Source organism: Leptodactylus fuscus, chromosome 5 (assembly GCF_031893055.1).
Source record: "Leptodactylus fuscus isolate aLepFus1 chromosome 5, aLepFus1.hap2, whole genome shotgun sequence".
NCBI lineage: Eukaryota > Metazoa > Chordata > Amphibia > Anura > Leptodactylidae > Leptodactylus > Leptodactylus fuscus.
Window position 1 is genome coordinate 186026143 of NC_134269.1, and position 20140 is coordinate 186046282.

Here is a 20140-nt window from a genome sequence, read left to right on the forward strand (position 1 = left end):
TCAGCTATGAAAAGAGTCCCAACTCGGTTTGCACACTCCGTTGTGGGCATAAGTCAGTGACAATTTATCCCAATTCACAAGATGGGGTAATTCACAAGACTGGCTGATCGATATGGAATCGATGGTGCACGCACAAACACTGCGGTCCTCTCACACAGCTTATTAACGGGGGATCAGACCACCACTCATCTTTTTGATAATCTATCCTGAGGAATTTAAGGGAAACCCCATTAAGCTTTAAACTAACCTAAAAAGTAAAGTTAAAGCATAACTAGCCTTTCAACAACTTTTACATAAATCAATAGTGCAGCGTATACATGAGGAGTAACACTATTTCTGGCATGTGTTCTGCATTTACTGCACTTTTCTCCTCTGCAGGATCCACAACAAATTCTCAGTTCTCCCTGAGCTGGTGGCTAAAAACTATCTGCACTAATTTGTGTCATACACTGCACACAGAGAGTAGAGGAGAATCTACTCCATAATGGTACATCGCTAAGGCTACATGCACACGTCCATGGGCTTTGTCAGTGTGCACACCGACCAATCCTTTTGTTATGGCCTCATACACACTACTGTGTATTATCACGGGTACACGTGGGGGAGCCCTAAGCCTGAAGGAAAAACCCTGGACAGATCCTATTCTTGTCAGTTTTGTAATTCGAGCTTATTATTGAAACGTATGGGTCTGTGGAGGATACGGACAGCACATTAATATCCATTTGCTGTATGTGCAATTTTCTCATGGACTTATATATACGCATGACCGTATACATGGTCCCTAAAGCAGCATCAGCAGGGTCCTATAGAGCATTGTGGAAAAGTACTGGCTTGTATTACTGGGAATCAAGCACATGGGGTAAGATAAAAACTTCATATCCATTTGAAGAAGCCTTTGCCTCTCCTTTCTAACTCAGCTCTATCTCACTCCTCTCCCTCCATAGACTTCTATGGAAAGCTGTAAAGTGATACCTCTGTTAGTTGCAGCTAGCCTTCCTTTAACCAGACGTATTAAGCATAGATTCATAGTTATTGCCAGTTCAAACGGTGTATGAATAGAGATGAGCAACTACTATTCGAAACGGTAGTTTCGAATAGCATGCTCGCATAGGAATGAATGGGAGCGGCTGGCGCGCAGGGGGTTAATCAGCAGGATGCCGACTGTGTCCATTCATTCCTATGGGAGCGTACTATTCGAAACTACCGTTTCGAATAGTACTTGCTCATCTCTATGTATGAAGAAAGCCAGAAACATGGAGAAAGAAAGAAGTAAAAAACTAAAATAGGACTGTAAAAGTCAAACCCTGATGAGATCGCAACCAAAAAGAGTACTCAGTGCTAGGTTACGTACTGGAACATGAGTCAGTATGGTTGATGCCAGGAGCTCACGAGCTTCATCCACTCTGGACTTTTTGGGTCCTCCTCCCCACATCCTCTGCCTTCTGACCTTATTTCCAATATACTTCAAAGCCTGTAAAGTAAGAAAAAAAGTGTGATGGCCACTGCATGTCTAAAGTATTTGCCCCCTTCCAAAATGAGAAACTTGGAGAAAAACAAAAGCCCCTCGTGCCTATATGCCCTAGTAGCACCCCAGAAATGTCCATAAACCCTGCCCTGTTGCAGCCTGCATCAAGAATAGTTGTTTTGATACGGTTGGCTTGTAAGTCACCATTACAGTGGGAAACTGAGGGTTGCTACACAGAACTACTGTAGTGACCACTGCTGGAGAAGTGTGGTATGACATAGCGACTATGAAAAAAATAGTTGGCCATGGAATACATGGTGGCAATGAGTCCCTCCAGAGAAGAGACTACTTTTTGTGACTGCTCTCCACTCCAACTATTATTCCAACTATTATATGGAGGTTGCCAAATTGGTAACACCACCTCTGGTGGTCAAAGTCTGCTAGCCTGGCACTTCTATGTGTCTCGGCAAGGTGTAATGCCAAGGTATTACACTGGGAAAATGTCACAGTACAAATTCCAGATACCATGAAAATATCATTCAACGCCAAAGCAGTAATTCAGAAACCAGCAAATCTCTGCACTAACCCAAAAGGCAAAAAAAAAAAAGTTACCGTAACCAAAAACACATGTAGCATTTCGAGACTATTCAACTGGGTCACATCAAAAAGAGGTAAAAATAAAAACAATAAAACTTTATTTAGTGTTAAGCCCAACGTAAAGCCTTGTAATTGAGGTTCTCTCTCTACCTTGTTATGTTTTGTATCACGGGCTGAATACCGACAACATAAAATTACATAAAGAATAAATATTAAGAAACACCAACATCAGATCTGAGGTGTATTGATCACATAATAAAAAAAAAAAAAATCCCACCTGCATCTGGGTGAAGATCTGTGCTTTCTGGCACTCCTCCAAGCTTGGCCCAAAAGCCGCCATCACGTGCTCCTCCGTCCCAATCATTTGTACTATTTCTTGGTCGCTTTCAACACCCATTGCCTACAGGAAGAAAAAAAAAAAGTTAAAGTCATTTTTGGCCGTGTTCACTTTGTGACATTTGCTTATGCTAATGCTGCGCCGCTTCACGGAATTACTTTCAGGCACTTATTTGACTCGTGTAAAATCCAGCCATCTGGCAAAGTCGGCTGCACAATAGTAGACCCTGAACGAGCCATTAAAAGCGATTTGCTATCAGTTTTAGAGCTGGAGGTTAAATACTGTGGCATGTGAACATAAGTGCGGTAGTAAAAGAAACAACAATAAAATGACTTTTTGCTGTTCTCCGGAATCTGGCTGACATCTTTGGGATTTTGCTTGTTGTTGGGAAAGGCGATTATACCGAACAATGTGTTACAATGGTGGGATATAGAAGGGAATGATGTGGCCTATGTTCTTGGTCGATTACGTGATTTGACTTGAGGCGCCGGGCTTGTGACCCCCTCCCCTACAAACATTTCCAACAATTCACCAGCAGTTTTAGGGGTGTCAAACCAAACAATTACCCACGATCCCCATTTTGCAGGGACTCCGGTCGATTATTCTAACAAACCATTGCATCACGCAATATATGGTGGCATTAACAAGTCTGTATGGCATCATATTATGTGAACACTGTATGGCAGTATTAAATGGTCTTGTACTGCAGTATTTGGAAAATGCATTGATATATTATTCATGCACTGTATGGTGGTATTAAATGGACACTATTGGCATATTACTTAGCCATTGCATGGTAGTATTACTGGATACTATATAGAAGTATTATTTATACATTGTATGTCAGTATTATTTAAACAATGCATTGGTACAGTATGTATTGTATGGTGGTAGTAAATGAACAATATTGGCCAATTAGATAGCCTTTAGATGGTAGTATTACTAAATATTATATAGATTATTTATACGTTGTATGCCGGTATTATTTGAACAATGCATTAGTACAGTATGCATAGTACGGAAGTATTTATGCATTTTATGGCAGCATTATTTGGAAAATGAATTGGTATATTATCTATGCACTATATGGTGGTATTAAAAGGAAACTGTATTAGCATATTATGTAGCTATTGTATGGTAGTATTAATTGGACACTATATGGAAGTATTTATGCATTGTGTGGCAGAATTATATGGACACACAATAGTCAGGCACTGTATGTTCTATTAATTGGACATTGTATTGGCAGAATATTTATCATTTAATGATTGTAATAAATGGACATCGTACAGAAGTATTACTGATGTATCACATGGTGGTATTACAGTCAGCTATGCCCAGTGGTCCCATAGACTTGAAAAGGGGCAGCAGTGAACATGTGTGACCTCCAATCCCCTGAAATGAGGGGACTGAGCACAGTTTTTGTGATCGTGGGGGTCAGACCCTCAAAGATCTAGCAGTTATCTCCATCTAAAGGATTATTACCTGAATACCCCTTTAAGTTGCCACTGAGCCCTACTTCGACAGCTATTGAACATCCCTTTAAAAAAAAAAAGTGATAGTGTATAGCCATATACATTTGCCATCTTCAATGCTTTATAATCTGAGCCACTTGGATGGTTATTGTGTAGCTTTTAAGATATTAAAGAATAAAACTGACATAAGCCGCGCTCGCCCCATGTTTATCCAAAAGAAGAGGCGGTCGTGATCAAAACTGCGTATGAAAGATCAAGAGCGGTGCCTGTGGTCTCCGTAGTGTACGGCACTGACTGTTCACAAGAGGGCAGCGCCAGATGAGATGACTTAAAGCCTCTCGAAGTGTCAGGAGCACGAACAGCTGGCGGACACGCCAAGACCTAATACCCAGCAGTCCTTACAAGCACTTTACACCAAGACTGTTCCCAGATATGTCTGAAACCCATTTTCTTTCCTCTAAAGGTAACAACAGCCCAAATTTACTAATAGTCAGTCAGGCAGTCTAAAAACTCGCAATGGATTTATCAGAGCAGCTGAAACCATATGATGAAAAAAGAATGTCAGTGTAAACATTTACGCCACCTATTGGTCAGACTAGTGGGTTGCAACATTTTGGTGCAAGATGATATATTTTAAGCCAGCCCCCCTGGCATTCATAGTGAAAATAGATTTTGCTGCACACACTTTTTTGTGATCAAAGGAATATAAAGATTTATTTTACAATATAGTTAATGCCTTTTGACACAATGCAAAATATTGGTATAGAAAGACAGGCTAGATCAATTGGATATGACGTTTCGGTCCTTGGACCTTCATAAGAAGCGATCTAGTGTGATAGCAGGATCAGTATAAGTGTCAAGGCATACTGCTGCTGCCCCCTGACATTCATAGTCAAACTAGTCAGAAAAAAATAACTAAAAATGAGACGCCCCCTTGTGGATCAGTAGCAGCATTTACAGCAAACAATGAAGGAAATTTATAAAGACTGGTGTTTCGTATGTCAGTCTTAAACCTTTCCCCTACGGACACAAGATGTGCTAAAATTATTGAGACTCCAGCTTCTTAATGCTGGTGTACCTCAGGAGGCCCTGCACGCCAGACCTGAATTCTAGACCTGTCAGGGACAGGTGCAGATTTCTGGTATAATTCATACCAGTTAAAAGGGTTAATTAATGGACATAATGCAGGGCCGGAAGCTGAAAGCTTTGTACTGTCGCTGCAGCTCAGCTACCATTGAAGTCATTGAGAACTGAGCTGCAGTGAAGGTGTCATATCAATTAATACAATTGTCCAATTTATACAAACATACAATAGATAAATAATATGCTAATACAGTTTCCTTTTAATACCACTATACAGTGCATGAATAATAAATAGATACTTCCATACCTTATCCAATTAATACCACCATAGGACCTCAGGACTAATGACATGTATTGTGCAAAATAACCTAAAATACTTGTTATGAGATTTTAGATCTTGCTGGAATTTCCACTCACACGTAATAAGAAAATCTGAGAAGGAGACTTTATAACCATGCACACATACAGAAATGTGCCAAAGACTACCAATCCCAGGGTCCCCAAGGTGGAAATTAGACTACGCTAGCATTTCCAGTTGGCCACTTGGTGGCAGTATTGCGCTAATTTTGGCACTGAACTATGCTGTACACAATTCCCTTGTATGGTGGGAGGCGGGGGTCCACAGTCTGTGGAATGGATGCCAAAACACCTTGTATAACAAGCTAATGTAGAACTTTATAGCGCCAGCCTACAGAATCCAACATCCAGCTGTTATATTATTACAATTTCTAGCAACTATTCAATGACTGGATATAGAATTTAACCCTAACCGCACAAACAGACCTGTTTATCGCAGCCACTGAATAAAGTGGCCATGACCCCGGCTTAGCAGCATTAAGGTCGAAACATGGCGCTGCTAAATCAGTATTAGGGTGAATTCACACTGAGTAAACGCTAGCTTATTCTGAACGTAAAACACGTTCAGAATAAGCGGCGTCTAAAGCAGCTCCATTCATTTCTATGGGAGCGGGGATACGAGCGCTCCCCATAGAAATGAATGGGCTGCTTTTTTCACTCCGTGCAGTCCCATTGAAGTGAATGGGGAGTGCCGGCGTATACGGTAAGCTCTGCTCATGCCGGAGCGTACACGCCGGCACTCCCCATTCACTTCAATGGGACTGCACGGAGTGAAAGAAGCAGCCCATTCATTTCTATGGGGAGCGCTCGTATCCCCGCTCCCATAGAAATGAATGGAGCTGCTTTAGACGCCGCTTATTCTGAACGTGTTTTACGTTCAGAATAAGCTAGCGTTTACTCAGTGTGAATGCACCCTTAATAAAACTGGAGAGAGACACCGAGCGCTCTGAGCGTAGTACATGAGACACGTTTGGAGAAAAACAATAGCAGGTTTTTATATTGACCAGTTGGCCTCTAACCTTGGAGGGTAGTCACAACACCTTTTGGTCGCTTTCTGAAACAGAATCAAGGTAGGAGTGGCAGCAGATCCAACAAGACACCGGAAAACCGGAGAGGAAACGTGTGAAAACCAGGAACCAGAGGTTCGTGCTGGGAAAGGGGTCTGCGCTCACTGGTAGGAGAATGACGTGAAGACCAGATTGTCCAATACGAAAATATATTTATTACAAAAGGGTAAAACAGCACGACGCGTTTCGGGCCAATACAGGCCCTCTCAAGTGCAAAGAGTGCGGGACACGACGGGCAAGATGCATTAATCAGTATTAATACAACAGGATTGGCAATGGTTGTCTCAGTCATCTTTTAGGCCAAAGCATGACCAAATTCACTTTTTACCACAATGTAACACCAAAACATTTGCAATCTTATCGTCACATGACTAAAGTCACCACCATGTAGCCGTAAGCCTTAGATCTTTCCACATTTTTAGGTTAGTGGTGGAGACACAACAGGAAATGCGTCTTTGCATACACCCGAAGTGCAGAGCATTCAGGAAGGAGACCAAGTGGTGCTTAAGTAACCTGCATTTGTGAATTACTCAGGTTTATTACATTTACATAAAATGGATATTACTCTAGAGATATTCATGGAAAAAAAAATATGGAGGGAGGAGGTGTCCCCGCATGTACTGTTCCTCATCAATGATGTATACAGGACATATAGGACACTGTCTCCCATAGACAGTGGTCATGTATGAACATCTACCTACTCCCATTGGATCAGGGGACCATGCAATTGTTTAAAGACCCAGCAACCAGACCCCTGTGATTTTAACAAAAATACTGACAGCAAAAAGAAAAAAATCTAAAGTTCTGAGAGAGTATGGTTAAGATATGGGTTATCATAGTTAAAGAGGACCTTTCATGGATTTGGGTACATGCAGTGTTATATACCACTGGAAAGCAGACAGTGTGCTGAATTTAGCGCACTGTCAGCTTTCCCGATCTGTGCCCCGGGTAAAGCGCTATCGGTCCCGGTACTGTAGCTCTTCACAATCAGAAGGGTGTTCCTGACAGTCAGGTACGTCCTTCTGCACAGTAGCACCTATAGTGCAGTACAGTGTGAGCGGGGCACAGATCGGGAAAGCTGACAGTGCACTGAATTCAGCGCACTGTCGTCTTTCCAGTGGTATATAACACCGCATGTGCCCAAATCCACGAAAGGTCCTCTTTAATAATAGTCTGTAAATTCTAGCACAGAAAAACAAGAAAAAAAGCTAATGCCTCCCTCTACTGGCTAATTATGGGAATGGTTTCTGTTCTCCCTTGTAAAAGAGGTTCTTCACCTATATACCGTATATACAAAATTTTTAGGTTGGTTTTAGTCAGCCATTTTCAGTCCTTGGAACTCAGCCAATGTGATGTCTGCAGCATGTGAAGATTTGTAAAAATCTTATCTACTTGTCCTGCATAGTCATCTACCGGTAAATCCGCAGCAAATCCATCATGTGTTACTTTAACCTGTCAAAGTCTGTACTATATCACGGCCATTTTTACATTTGCTATGCTACACTCAAAGAGAACCCACCTTGAATATAATGGCAATGGGAATATCTTCTGACAACGTATTGTGCTTTAGATAGAATCTCCCTTGTTTCATAACCAGGTTGGTTCTGCTCTTCTTTTCATGGGTAGAGCTGCACAAGACAAACGGGACAATACAATAAAAACTTGACCTTTTGGCTTTTAGAGGAGTTTTCTGGCCCCAAACTGATTTTTTTCATACGGATAACCTAACCCACCGGATAAGTCATCAGTATGTGATCTGTGGGGTCTGACACGGCATAGTTAAGCTGTTGCAACAGTCTCCATCTAGTGGACAGAGCGTGCGTGTGGCAATTACTATTCCAGTAATAGGAGCAGCGCTACAGCCCTGTACACTGCATAGCGTTAGTTCCACAGAATCAACTAGCTTAGGAGCAGACTACACAAGCCGCACATCCTCTAGCACCTTCTGGTCCCAGAGGCTGCTGCAACAGATTAATCTGTGCGAGGTCTGGATGTCGCACTCCAACAGACTGCATACTGATGACTTATCCTGAGGATAAATCTGCAGTATGAAAAATCCTATAAAACATATGACATCTACAGGTAGTGTAAAATACAAAACTCCACAAATATCCTCAATCGGTACCTGCAATAGAGGTGCTAAATCTAGCTACCAAATGGGTTATGGAGAGTATAGAAACCCCCATGGCCCAGTTTGAACCCTTCCTTTCCCAATGGTTGATGTGAACCTTGACATCTAGCAAACATACATTAGTGCTAGTGAGAATGGAAGTGCACACCGGAGCAAAGGAGTGAGAGCCGGGCCACAAAAAGATTTTTGCTATAGCACAGTCAACAAACACCAGTCAGTCAGTCCACCAGTCTACCATACCGGAGCATACTGTTCCTCTATTATTCCTCCTGGAAATTAATACATTGATGTCAATGGGGATCATCTCTATACAGTCTGACAGTGACCAAACAGTGCCAACAATGTGTAGAAGCAGACCCTAGTGACAAGGGGAATGGCAATACCCAGCTGACATTTTACAAAATATTAAAACAAATATTTACATTAATTTCCAGGAGGAGTAATAGAGGAACAGTACAATAAAGAATTCTAAGACGTGATGCTCCATCTCCACCATTGTGTTGACAGATCCTCTTTTTTAGTATGGCGCAATCTAGAAACCTCTTCTCTTTACTTTGAGAAGCAGAACAGGCATTTTTAGCCCGTCTGGGCACCCAGAACATTCTGCTTCATGCGCGAACCTTACCGCAGTCAACTGCAAATTTTTACTGGCGACACGGCTCCTGGATCGGTACACAGTGTACTTTAAAGAACAGATCAGATGTAAAAGTATTAAGTGTAGTGTAGTGCTCTCCCGAGCTGTTGTGGTACTACAACTCCCCACAGGCTGTAAGGATATACTAGAAGTCGTAGTCACAGATCACAGATTTAGAGGAAATATTTTATATGTATTTTTTATTATTCAGTTAAAGAATTTGTCCTTTTCCAGAGATCACAACAACGGCTAAAAACCCTTTAGGGACTAAAAACAGATCATTTTTCCTCTCATAGAAGAAATTTGAGGTTATTTTGTCCAATTATAGATTTTCCAATGACACGGTGTCTCCACTAAGATTTCCTAGCTGCCTAGCTACCTTCTGCTGCTGCCAGAAATCATGACATTCACTTCAAGTTTCACTTAGCGCCGCTCTGCTGCTGCCTTTAATGTAATTCAGTAGACATAGTGATCCCTAAGTTCTAACATTTAAGTTATGGCATTAAGTGAATCAGTCAGGACGTATTAGGCCCTAGATAAAATTCATGATATCAGAGGAGAGAAGCTGAGCTCTGTGATATATAGAATTATATGATAGAGAAAAGAGGCTGAGCTCTGTGATTATATAGGGTTATATAATAGAGGAGAGAAGCTGAGCTCTGTGATATATAGGGTTATATGATACAGGAGAGAAGCTGAGCTGTGTGATATATAGGGTTATATGGTAGAGGAGAGAAGCTGAGCTCTGTGATATATAGGGTTATATGATAGAGGGAGAGAAGCTGAGCTCTGTGATATATAGGGTTATATGGTAGAGGGAGAGAAGCTGAGCTCTGTGATATATAGGGCTATATAATATAGGAGAGAAGCTGAGCTCTGTGATATATAGGGCTATATAATATAGGAGAGAAGCTGAGCTCTGTGATATATAGGTCTATATGATAGAAAAGAGAAGCAGAGCTCTGTGATACATAAGGTCACATGACTTGGAGCTGGCTTTGAAGTAAAAACCAGAGTAAATCTTGACAGGACTCTTAGGAGAGACTGTGAGAGTCCTGATTACTTGGCCCACACAGAACGATTGACAACCTTGTGTCTACACAATGATACAAGGAGAGCTGCTAGTCAGTGTGTGTGACTGTGTGATCACAATACAGCAATGTTGTGTCCCAACTTGACAAACACTGACCACATGTACTATTGGAGCATGACATCACAGAAAAGTAGGAAATCTTATTAAAGGGGCTCTATCACTGGGAAGAGTCATTTTTATCTAATCACATGCTTGCATAGGCTTTAGAAAGTCTATTCCACATTTACCTTTTGTATGTAAATTGCCTCAGTGGTCTCTGAATAAGTCCGTTTTTATTCATATGCTAATGAGCCTCCAGCCAGCTCAGGAAGTTCCCAGCAGCCTCCTCTTATCTATTATCTTCTATGTGTGTGAGTCAAACAGGAAGCTGAGTCATCATCAGCAGCAGTCTCCCATAGAAAACAGCAGAGAGAGGTGTGCACCATCTATCGTGCACTAGTCTAATTAGCATATGAATAAAAAAGGACTTATTCAGAAACCACTGAGGCAATCTACATACAAAAGGTAGGTGTGAAATAGCCTTTCTAAAGGCTGTGCAAGGATGTGATTAGTTAAAAATGACTTTTCTTAGAGATAGAGCCCCTTTAAGGACCCCACCGCAATCGTACAGTTTACTTACGTAGCCACTAATACAAAGGTCAGACCCTAAATAATCATAAAGTAATGACACATCTTAGTATAAGGAAAATGTTTGTTCTCGTACCGTGTTAGCCAGTGGGTAGGAAATATAAAAAAAAAAAAAAAAAAACAAAAAACTTGAGAGTCTTCAGTAGTTGATACCTTTTTAACGGCTAACTAATAATGATGACAGATTACAATGTTTCGGAACTCTCGGCTCCTTTCTCAAGTAAATTTAAAAACCATTTCTGAAGGATGCATATTTATGTACAAAAGGACACATAGGGATAGAATTTTAGGAGGGAGGGGGGTAGAGGGTTTTTAGTTATTGGTAGCAACAATGTAAATAATTCCAGGTTCTTATCAGTGAGACCCTGAGAACTAATAAGAACCTGGAATTGTTTACATTGTTTCTACCAATTACTAATAACCGTCTACCCCTGCTTCCTCCTAGAATTCTATCCCTATGTGTTCTTTTGTACATAAATATGCATCCTTCAGAAAGGGTTTTTAAATTTACTTGAGAAAGGAGCCTAGAGTTCAGAAACGTTGTAATCTGTCATCATTATTAGTTAGCCTATCAAGTTTTCGGGGTTTTTTTTTTTTATATGACACATCTTAGCAATATATCATCACTCCACAAAATGGAGTAAGGGAGTAAAGGAGTAAGGAAACAGTCAAGAGGTCTTTCCACTCTCCTGAAGCTTACCTTGTAACTGAGGCCCCCACAGCTCCCTTCCTGTCAGCCTCCACAATAATCCTGTTTTTGGACAGCTGCTCCTGAATCAAGATGACTTTTTCTACTCCCTTGACAATGAAGTATCCACCTATATAAAGCAAAGGAATACACCTATTATTTTAATACAGTCCAGCATAATGTAAATCAAACTAGTAGTATAACCTATTCTACTAAGTCTCCAATTACTTTGCCTATACCTGATACTTGATATCTATCATATGACTTTTTATTATGACCATTACCACCTTTCCATCTGTTTACCCATGTATGTATCTATTTATCTGTCGACCAAGTCTTACCATGGTTTTTTTGTTTCTTTTTCTAAAAAGCTTTGTTTAGAGCTGCTGATACAATCCTATCTCCTATACCTGATATTTTATGTCTACTATGTGACTTTTTATTATGATTACTACCACTGTTTTTTCTATTTATCTATGTATCTATTTATTTATGATTAAGTGTTATGTTTTGATTATTGATTTTAATTCTAGTATTTGTCTGTTACTGTATATTTTAGTGGCCTGAAGAAGACACCTGCGCGGTGTTGAAACACGTAGCCGTTTTCAGCTGTTAATTTACTTGGAGAAATAAAACAGAACCAATTCATCTTAACCTTGCACATCGTTATTTTTATTTTCAAGTTTATTACGGATTTTGCTGCCATTAGCGCTCAGTCAGTTCCTATTTTTTCTATATATCCTTTCCATTTTGCATCACCACGCACTGTGGGAGACGGTGTCCTAGTAAGAGCTGCAGTTTTCCTGGTGGACTCCTGACTGGAGTCTACTATTACCACCAGACGGGTGCCATGTTACCATTTTTGAACTTTTCTCAGTTTAAGATAGACTTTGCCTACGTGTTTTAACCAAGGCCCTCTGACACTTAATATTGTTAGCTGGTAGTCAAACCCCAGAAATCACAGCATATCATCAGAGCATACAGTGGAAAAAATGTAGAATATTATGCACAACACACACCTCAAGTGGTTTTATAATCTGCATGTAATGCAAGCTGACTACGTACCTGGATCCAGCGGGCACTCATTCAGTTTTGCAAACTCGGCTGGGGTCTTACCCATAAGAACACAGTTAGAGCTACGCAGCATGATTGGCATTCTGCAAAAGGAAAAAAAACATCACTACAAAAATAAAAAAACAAGTTATTCCTGCTAAATATGGCATAGAGGTGTGTATAGCAGCAGGACAAGATGGTCTCTATAGGAGGAAAACAGTAGGGAAGACCCCATCACTAAATGTAATGATTAGGGCATGTCACCTGTACGACTAGTCAACATCAATATAGAGCACATGTATAGAAAGTGTCATTTTGACAAGATTTACAACACCACAATACAATGTCATCATTGAGGTCCATTGTTCAGATCTGTTGTAGGATCAGAGCAATGAACTGAAACGCTGACAAAATTACTGACGCAGACGGAGGACCCTCACAGTAACGTCAACAACAAGATGGGAGCCTTCGGAGTCCATATTATTTTTAACATCACAGTGAATGATGACAGATCTACAGAGGGTGCTCTGTCTGCATCAATCATTGCATCGACATTTCAGTTCATTGATCTGATCCTGGGACATATCAGAAGAATGGATTCAACGACGTAGCCTTAAACTTTAACATCTAACATTATCAGCAGTGCCTGGACACAACCTACTGACAAGGCAAATGCTAATACTCAGATGTCAATTCATTATTTTATTACAATTTCCAGGAGTAATTATACAGGAGCAACACAATGCAGAGTCCCATAACACTAGAATTGTAAGATTTCATAGGGTATGTATTAAAACAGATATGTTATGAAGGCTGAGATACACTTCAAGCTAGGGCTACGCTATTGGTGCATTTCATCAAGTCGTGCAACCTAAAAATAAGTGTAATTTGCCTGCGACTTCCCATTACTTTGATGTTGGTGCAACTCTTTTAGGCCGGGTGCACACGATCGGTGCTAGCCACGAATTAAAGGCGTAAGGCGGCATACGGGGAACACTTTCATGGGCCGTTTTTCCGCAGCTCCTCTCATTAAATGAATTGAAGCCATAGAAACAAGGGCCACAAAAAAGGACAAGAATAGGACTTCTTCTATATTTCGCAGCCTGCACAAGGGACCATGAAGTACATGGATAGCACACTAAACACGGCCACGGTCATCTGCAACCGGCCTACAGGTGCAATTTTGTAAGTCACATGTGATTTAAGATTTGCAATACCTGGTATATATTAAACCTGAGGACCTGACGCTGGGCCTGAAAAGCCCCATGACATACCTCATCTGAACAACAATGTTACCCTGCCCACAATGTTGTGGATGCAAAGAAGGGTCTACTAGTCAAAGAGGGCAGTAAGACTGTGGTTTCCCTGTTTCTCTGTTACCTCTCACTTGGCTAGTGTAACTTAATTTGTATCAACACTAAATGTCTTATATCTTATAACAAATTTGTATAAAGAAACCAATAAAAGATCCTAAACCAGTGGTTCTTAGCCTTGTTTGAGGTACCGAACCCACCAGTTTCATATGCACATTCACTGAACCCTTCTTTAGTGATAAATCAAATATGATTTTTTTTTTCCAAATTCAAGACATAGGTATATGATTTTTTACTGGTACACAAAATGAACTGTGCATAGGGCCTAGGGTTCAATCGAACCCTGGTTAAGAACCACTGTCCTAAACCCTATATTCTATATTGGATTTTTATGGCTGAATGTTGTCATGGTACTAACATGCTTCTATAAGCGACCAGGAGAAGAAGAAGAAAAAAAAAATAAAATAAAAAGTCATTGCTTGCAATATTTGGCCCTAGCATTAGAGTTACAACAGTGTATTATTAAAGAGGACCTTTCACCATTTTGCCCACAGGCAGTTCTATATACTGCCGGAAAGCTGACAGTGCGCTGAGTTCAGCACACTGTCGGCTTTCCCGATGTGGGCCCGGTGTGAAGAGCTTTTGGCGATTGGCTGTGCTGTGAAGAAGGACGTCTCTGGCTAACTGTCAGAAACGCCCTTTTGACCATAGAAGAGCTACAGTACAGGGACCGTAAGCTCTTCACACCGGGCCCACATCGGGAAAGCCGACAGTGCGCTGAACTCAGCGCACTGTCAGCTTTCCGGCAGTATATAGAACTGCCTGTGGGCAAAATGGTGAAAGGTCCTCTTTAACAACATTGTATTCAAGATTACAAGTGTCAAGTGGGGGTCAGGCCTCTTAGACCACCAATATTCACTCAAGATCATGCAGTACTTTATTCTGTTACCTGCCAATAGGTAAGGCATTGCGAATAATCCTCTGGCTGCCTCTTGTATATTCAATATCAACTGTGATTGGTGCAGAGTATGTCATATCTCGAAGACGACACTAATAAAAAAAAAATTAAAAAAAAAAAGTGCAATTTTTAGATTATTCATTTGAGCACTGACAAGTCAATGTCAGACCCTATGACTTGGCAGACGGGAAAACCTAGTACATGCATCCAAGAGACTCATGAATACCTCATGTGGAGAAACTGGCCTGGTCACATTGAAACTCTCCTCCACATCTGGAACGCCCACATAAATATTGAGGTACCTTAAAAAACAAGAAAGTTTAACTTAGAAGAAATATTCAGGACAAGCATCACATCTTAGACCAATCTGCAAACAGTCTTACCCTTGGTTCACACCTGCATTTGGTTATCTGTTGGAGGAGTCCGCATGGGGACCCCCCCCCCCCCCCCCGAACAGAATACCAAACGTAGAAGGCAAGCGGTGTGCAGTGAAAGCACACGAACCCCATAGACTATAATGGGGTCCGTGTGTTTTCCGCACGAGTCATGCGGACAGAAAAGTAGATTGTGAAGTACTTTCATGTCCACATGATTCGTGCGGGCAGCGTGCAAAGAGCACACAGACCCTGTTATAGTCTATGGGGATCAGTGTGCTTTCATTGCTCACCGCTTGCCATCTGCGTTTGGTATTCTGTTCGGGGGGTCCTCATGCAGACTCCCCTGAATGGATTACCGACGCAGATGTGAACGAGGCCTTAGTAACTTACTTTAAATACCACATCGGATCGGCGTCACTTGTCACCTTCTCATTCGCCTTCATGATTTTTTTAATCTGATAATAAGGGGAAATTATTATAAATACTGAAATGACAAAACATTTCTTGAAAAGTTATTATAATAGGTCTTCAATTTTGCAGTCCTTGAGAACTACTTCTGATGGGAATATATCTCCATGTACTCGCCATTGAGGTATGTACTGCTCGTCTATGCCATGGGTCTCTTATTCTCAGTTTGCTATTTAGGACATCTCAGAGTCTTAGGCAATGAGGAATCCCACTCTAGCAGTTATGTGCAGCTTTTGAGCTAATCATATGACTTATAAGCACCTATTGAAAGGGCTTTTCCGACCCCAAACCACGAGACAGGTCCTCAGTATGTGATGGTCATGATTTGGCACACTGACCCACAGCAGATCATCTGTTCTATCAGTCTGCGGGTGCAAGAAGCTGCTAGTGGATGGGAGCGGCGCTGCAATTCCCTTAACTGCCACACACGCTCCCAATGCACTAGCAGTTTCCAAAACCTAGAGGCTCCTCGGTCAAAGGGTCTGGGTGTCAGACCTGAAGCGTGGAAAAACTATGTAGGAGCAGATAAAAAAAAAAAAAAGTAGAGATAGGCCCTTCCCCCTGTAAACTTCTTAGATGCCACATGCAATGGCTGAGAGTGGTGTTATTGTCAATATCTGCTGTTACAGCGGGGGTTGGGCTGCCCATGTAATGTAATTGTACCTCGCCACCTGATTGTCAAATGTGTTTGGAATGATTCCAGATCCGAATTACACCTCTGGTTTGCTTTTAGCGGTCCACATAAATACTTATGCATGTACGCGCATTGCCCACATTTCATGGACTGAATCTGGTCTGGAGTCCCGGACTCCCTGCATCATAATGATCTATGAGGCTAGGAGTACTTGCCTACACACAGCTCCACTGTCCAATGCTATATACAGTCCAGGACAATGGAGTCAGGGTAAGACAAGACTCCTAGCATCATAGATTACAGATCTTCAGACTGGGTTTTGAGCCGGAAAATCCAAATGACGTATAGACCGAATTTTCCAGTCCATGTCCCACCTGTATGAAGGAGGCCTTACATATCAACAGAATCATTTAAGGTAACAACCTACCTCCACATTGATGAAGTAGTTGAAAGAATCTATGTGCTGCTTCACAAGACCCTTCACCTGAAGAAAAAAAAAAAAAAAAGAAAAAAAACTAAGCTGATGAGGAAAACACACACTGTTATACTGTATACATCCCATACACATGTATGCTTAGGTTGCCTAAGAATCAGGTAGGGTATATGCACACAATCCAGATTACACAGGAATTTTGCATGCAACAAAGTAATCAATAATTTTAAAATCCGAAGCCAGTCAGTTTATTGCATCAAAATCTGCATCAATGTGAATTTTCCACACAGACTTCTGTGTATACACATGCAGATTCATCCGATGCAAATCCTGAACATGTGCATGTACCCATACACTTACAGAATAAAAGGGAAACAGAAAGAAAAATCTGAATATCACCATAAGACTCAATTATTGTAAAAATAAAGAAAAAAAAAAAAGCTAGGCATCAGCCGCAACAAGCATGCCTGTTGATGGTTCCATTCACTAAGGAATTCTTTGTCATTGACAATCTATGACAAAACCTGACCCAGTGCTGGATCTGTCACATGGCAGGAACCAATAGTACCCAAAGGAACCCACTGAATCTGTCCAGTTTAACATTAGAAAATAGTCACCTTTAAAAAGGCCGGCAGTAATTTCCATTTTTCCTGCAAAATAAAAAAAATAGCACATTAAGTAAGTTACAAAGCATGGCAAAATGTCTACATTTAGAGGTCAGTCATGGGGTCCCTGATTGCCTCATTTAAAGGGGATGTTCAGCAAGTCTGAATACTTACGTCTTTAATGCTTTAAGAAGGAGTCTGGTTTCTCTACCTAGCCAGGACTTTAGTCAGCTCCATGAGTCTGATATTTACTACATACTTAGCAACTAACTCAGAACATATGGGGGCTCCTAAATATTGGGGACACTTCCTAGCCTTCCAGATGAATTAGCAAGTTGCACGACACGTATAATATTTTATGCCTGTGGCAAGACAATGCTGTGTCCTTAGCTGCAAACCTGTCACCCAAGCTCACATTCAGAAGTCAGTGTGGTGTGGCGGCAAGGGGATGTCACTCCAAAAAGAAGCATGGCCTGCAAAGATCATAGCTCATAGCTGTGCCACAAATGTACAGTTTACACTAGGTTAACACTAGTGTTCAGGCTTCAGGTCTCCTTGGTTACCCTATAAACTTAAGAGATTACCTGTGGAAACCATAGACTATAATGGGGTCCATTGGGTTTCTGGCCAAAATTGTCAGAGAGAAAAGTCCTGCTTGCAGTGTGTGTGTGCATGCGTGTGTGTGTGTGTAGGGCTTTTCTTTCACCACATTTTTAAGAGGAATGGGGGATGGAGTCTCCGAATGCTAGTGTGACTGCAGCTGTATCGGCATCTGGATTGCAGATATATTTGAGGTCTTAAGTTTTGGTTAAAGGGGTATTCCCACGTCGCATACTCACCAGTCTTCGCTGCTGTAAAATCTTCTTTCTTCCTGCTTTGTTGCATCATTGGTGGGTAGGGTTACATATGCAAAGCCAGTGGCGAGATGACGTCGCTTCTATGCCGCTGGCCCTGCGTGCGCGCTCATAGATGGTGAGACCAGTCAGTTCCCCAGCCTTCACAATGCCAATATAGATCAGGCATCTGCTGTAATAGAAAGGCGGATGCCGGGGAGGGTTAGACAGGTACCTGCGACATCGCTACGCTCCTGCCCTGCATGAAGCCAGCAGCAGCAGGAGCGATGCTCCTATTCCGCTCCTCCGAAACCCCCCTCCCTCCGGAATAGCAGCATCGCTCCTGCTGCTGCTTGCTTCATGCAGGGCAGGAGCGTAGCGATGTCGCAGGCCCCGGCACCTGTGCTGGCGTCTAACCCTCCCCGGCATCCGCCTCTCTATTACAGCGGATGCCGGGTCTGTATTGGCGGCCCCTTCCCCCCAAAGTGTAAACTACCCCCCCCCCCTCCAGGCTCACTCCTATGCACTTAGCCCCTCCTCCCTCCCCCCTGAGAGCAGCAGATACATCACTTGACTTTTGACAAGATAAGTCAAGGGCTGTGTCAACAATGAATTGAATAAAGTAAGATAGTGGACAAACAAAGCAGTTTTGCTGAAGCAATGTATTTAGGAAAAGTCTTTCATCCACATTAACAAGCAGTATAGATAGGATCCTTGTGATGGGACAACCCCTTTAATATATGTGCATGTAGGCATAAGCAGCACATCCGAGCTCTGCACACCTTGAACATTACTTTCAGGAGGCGGAGTGCATCTTGTAGTGCATGACTTTAGCAGCCACAAATATCAAATATTACCCTTTGATGTAAAACTTGTGTTGTATACAAAAGTCACAAGTGCAACACTTTTCTGAATTCCTCAGTGTTTTGGTTTTTTTTTACTCTGGCCTTCATTTTCTCATTTTAAATCAAAGTTGAAAACATTTTTGAGGCAAAAAGCACTTTTCCGTGTTTGGCAGAAAGTGGCACTGGATAACAGAGGCATCTATATATACTACATAGACAGATATAAATACATGTAACACACACGTAAACAGTAAAGCCTCCCCAGAAGACACCTCCTTATCCAGACCACATTTTTTGTGATGGATCTTTAGTTTTCCATGCCGGTCCTCTTCCACAATTTTAGGTCATCTGAAAGTGGTTTAACTGTGTGTGCAGAAGGTGTGTCCAAACTTTTGGTGTGTACCCTGTGTACCCTATATAGAACGGCGATTGACAATATCTGAAAAGCGCTGCAGAATATGATGGCGCTATATAAGTAAACATAGAAATATATATGCACATACACACGCATATCTATATAGATAGATACTTAGAATGACATGACAACACAAAGTCTCCTCCACCTGCATTGCCCTCTCACCTCCACAGTATCCACAGGAGCTATGAGTTGATCTTGTGTCAGAGTCCCAAACTCCTCAGCCAACACATCCATGCTTTCTCTAGTGCAACCAAATCACGTGGGAAGAGCTGACCAGTGCAGCAGAAAAAACCTTCCCATCACCTCAGGTGCCTGGAAACGAGCGTTCCGCCTTCACCGACCAGACCTATCCCTCAGAAGCCGCTGCGGCGGCCATCTTTGTTGATGGCAAACTTCAGAAAGCGCCACGTAAATGAATATATGGAAGACCCCGAAATATCTCCGCATAATCGCTTTTATATGATATAGATAGAAGTAGTAGACCCCTTCTATTTTTGAGTTACGTGTTATACCAGTTTACCAGCTAAAATAATGACTCTTTTATCGCTATAACCTGTGTATTCCAGTATATATTCCTATATATTCTGTGAAGAGGCGCTGCGTTTTCATAAAGAGACATATACAGCCAAAGAATTGTTATAGACAGCTA

The 20140-nt window shown here is 41.6% G+C and overlaps 1 protein-coding gene across 1 annotated transcript in view; it reads right to left on the reverse strand.

The window, feature by feature from the left end:
* POLR3B (RNA polymerase III subunit B) overlaps positions 1-19755 on the reverse strand; it is a 76251-nt gene extending 56496 nt beyond the window's left edge. Inside the window, exons 1-11 of the mRNA XM_075274822.1 lie at positions 19654-19755; positions 17408-17440; positions 16785-16841; positions 15646-15710; positions 15105-15180; positions 14870-14970; positions 12620-12711; positions 11567-11684; positions 7901-8009; positions 2340-2462; positions 1352-1471 (exon numbers count right to left, since the gene is read on the reverse strand). Coding sequence (XP_075130923.1) covers positions 1352-1471; positions 2340-2462; positions 7901-8009; positions 11567-11684; positions 12620-12711; positions 14870-14970; positions 15105-15180; positions 15646-15710; positions 16785-16841; positions 17408-17440; positions 19654-19725 — 966 coding nt within the window. The 5' untranslated portion in view covers positions 19726-19755. The remainder of the gene's footprint in view (positions 1-1351; positions 1472-2339; positions 2463-7900; positions 8010-11566; positions 11685-12619; positions 12712-14869; positions 14971-15104; positions 15181-15645; positions 15711-16784; positions 16842-17407; positions 17441-19653) is intronic.
* Positions 19756-20140: the final 385 nt, after the last annotated feature.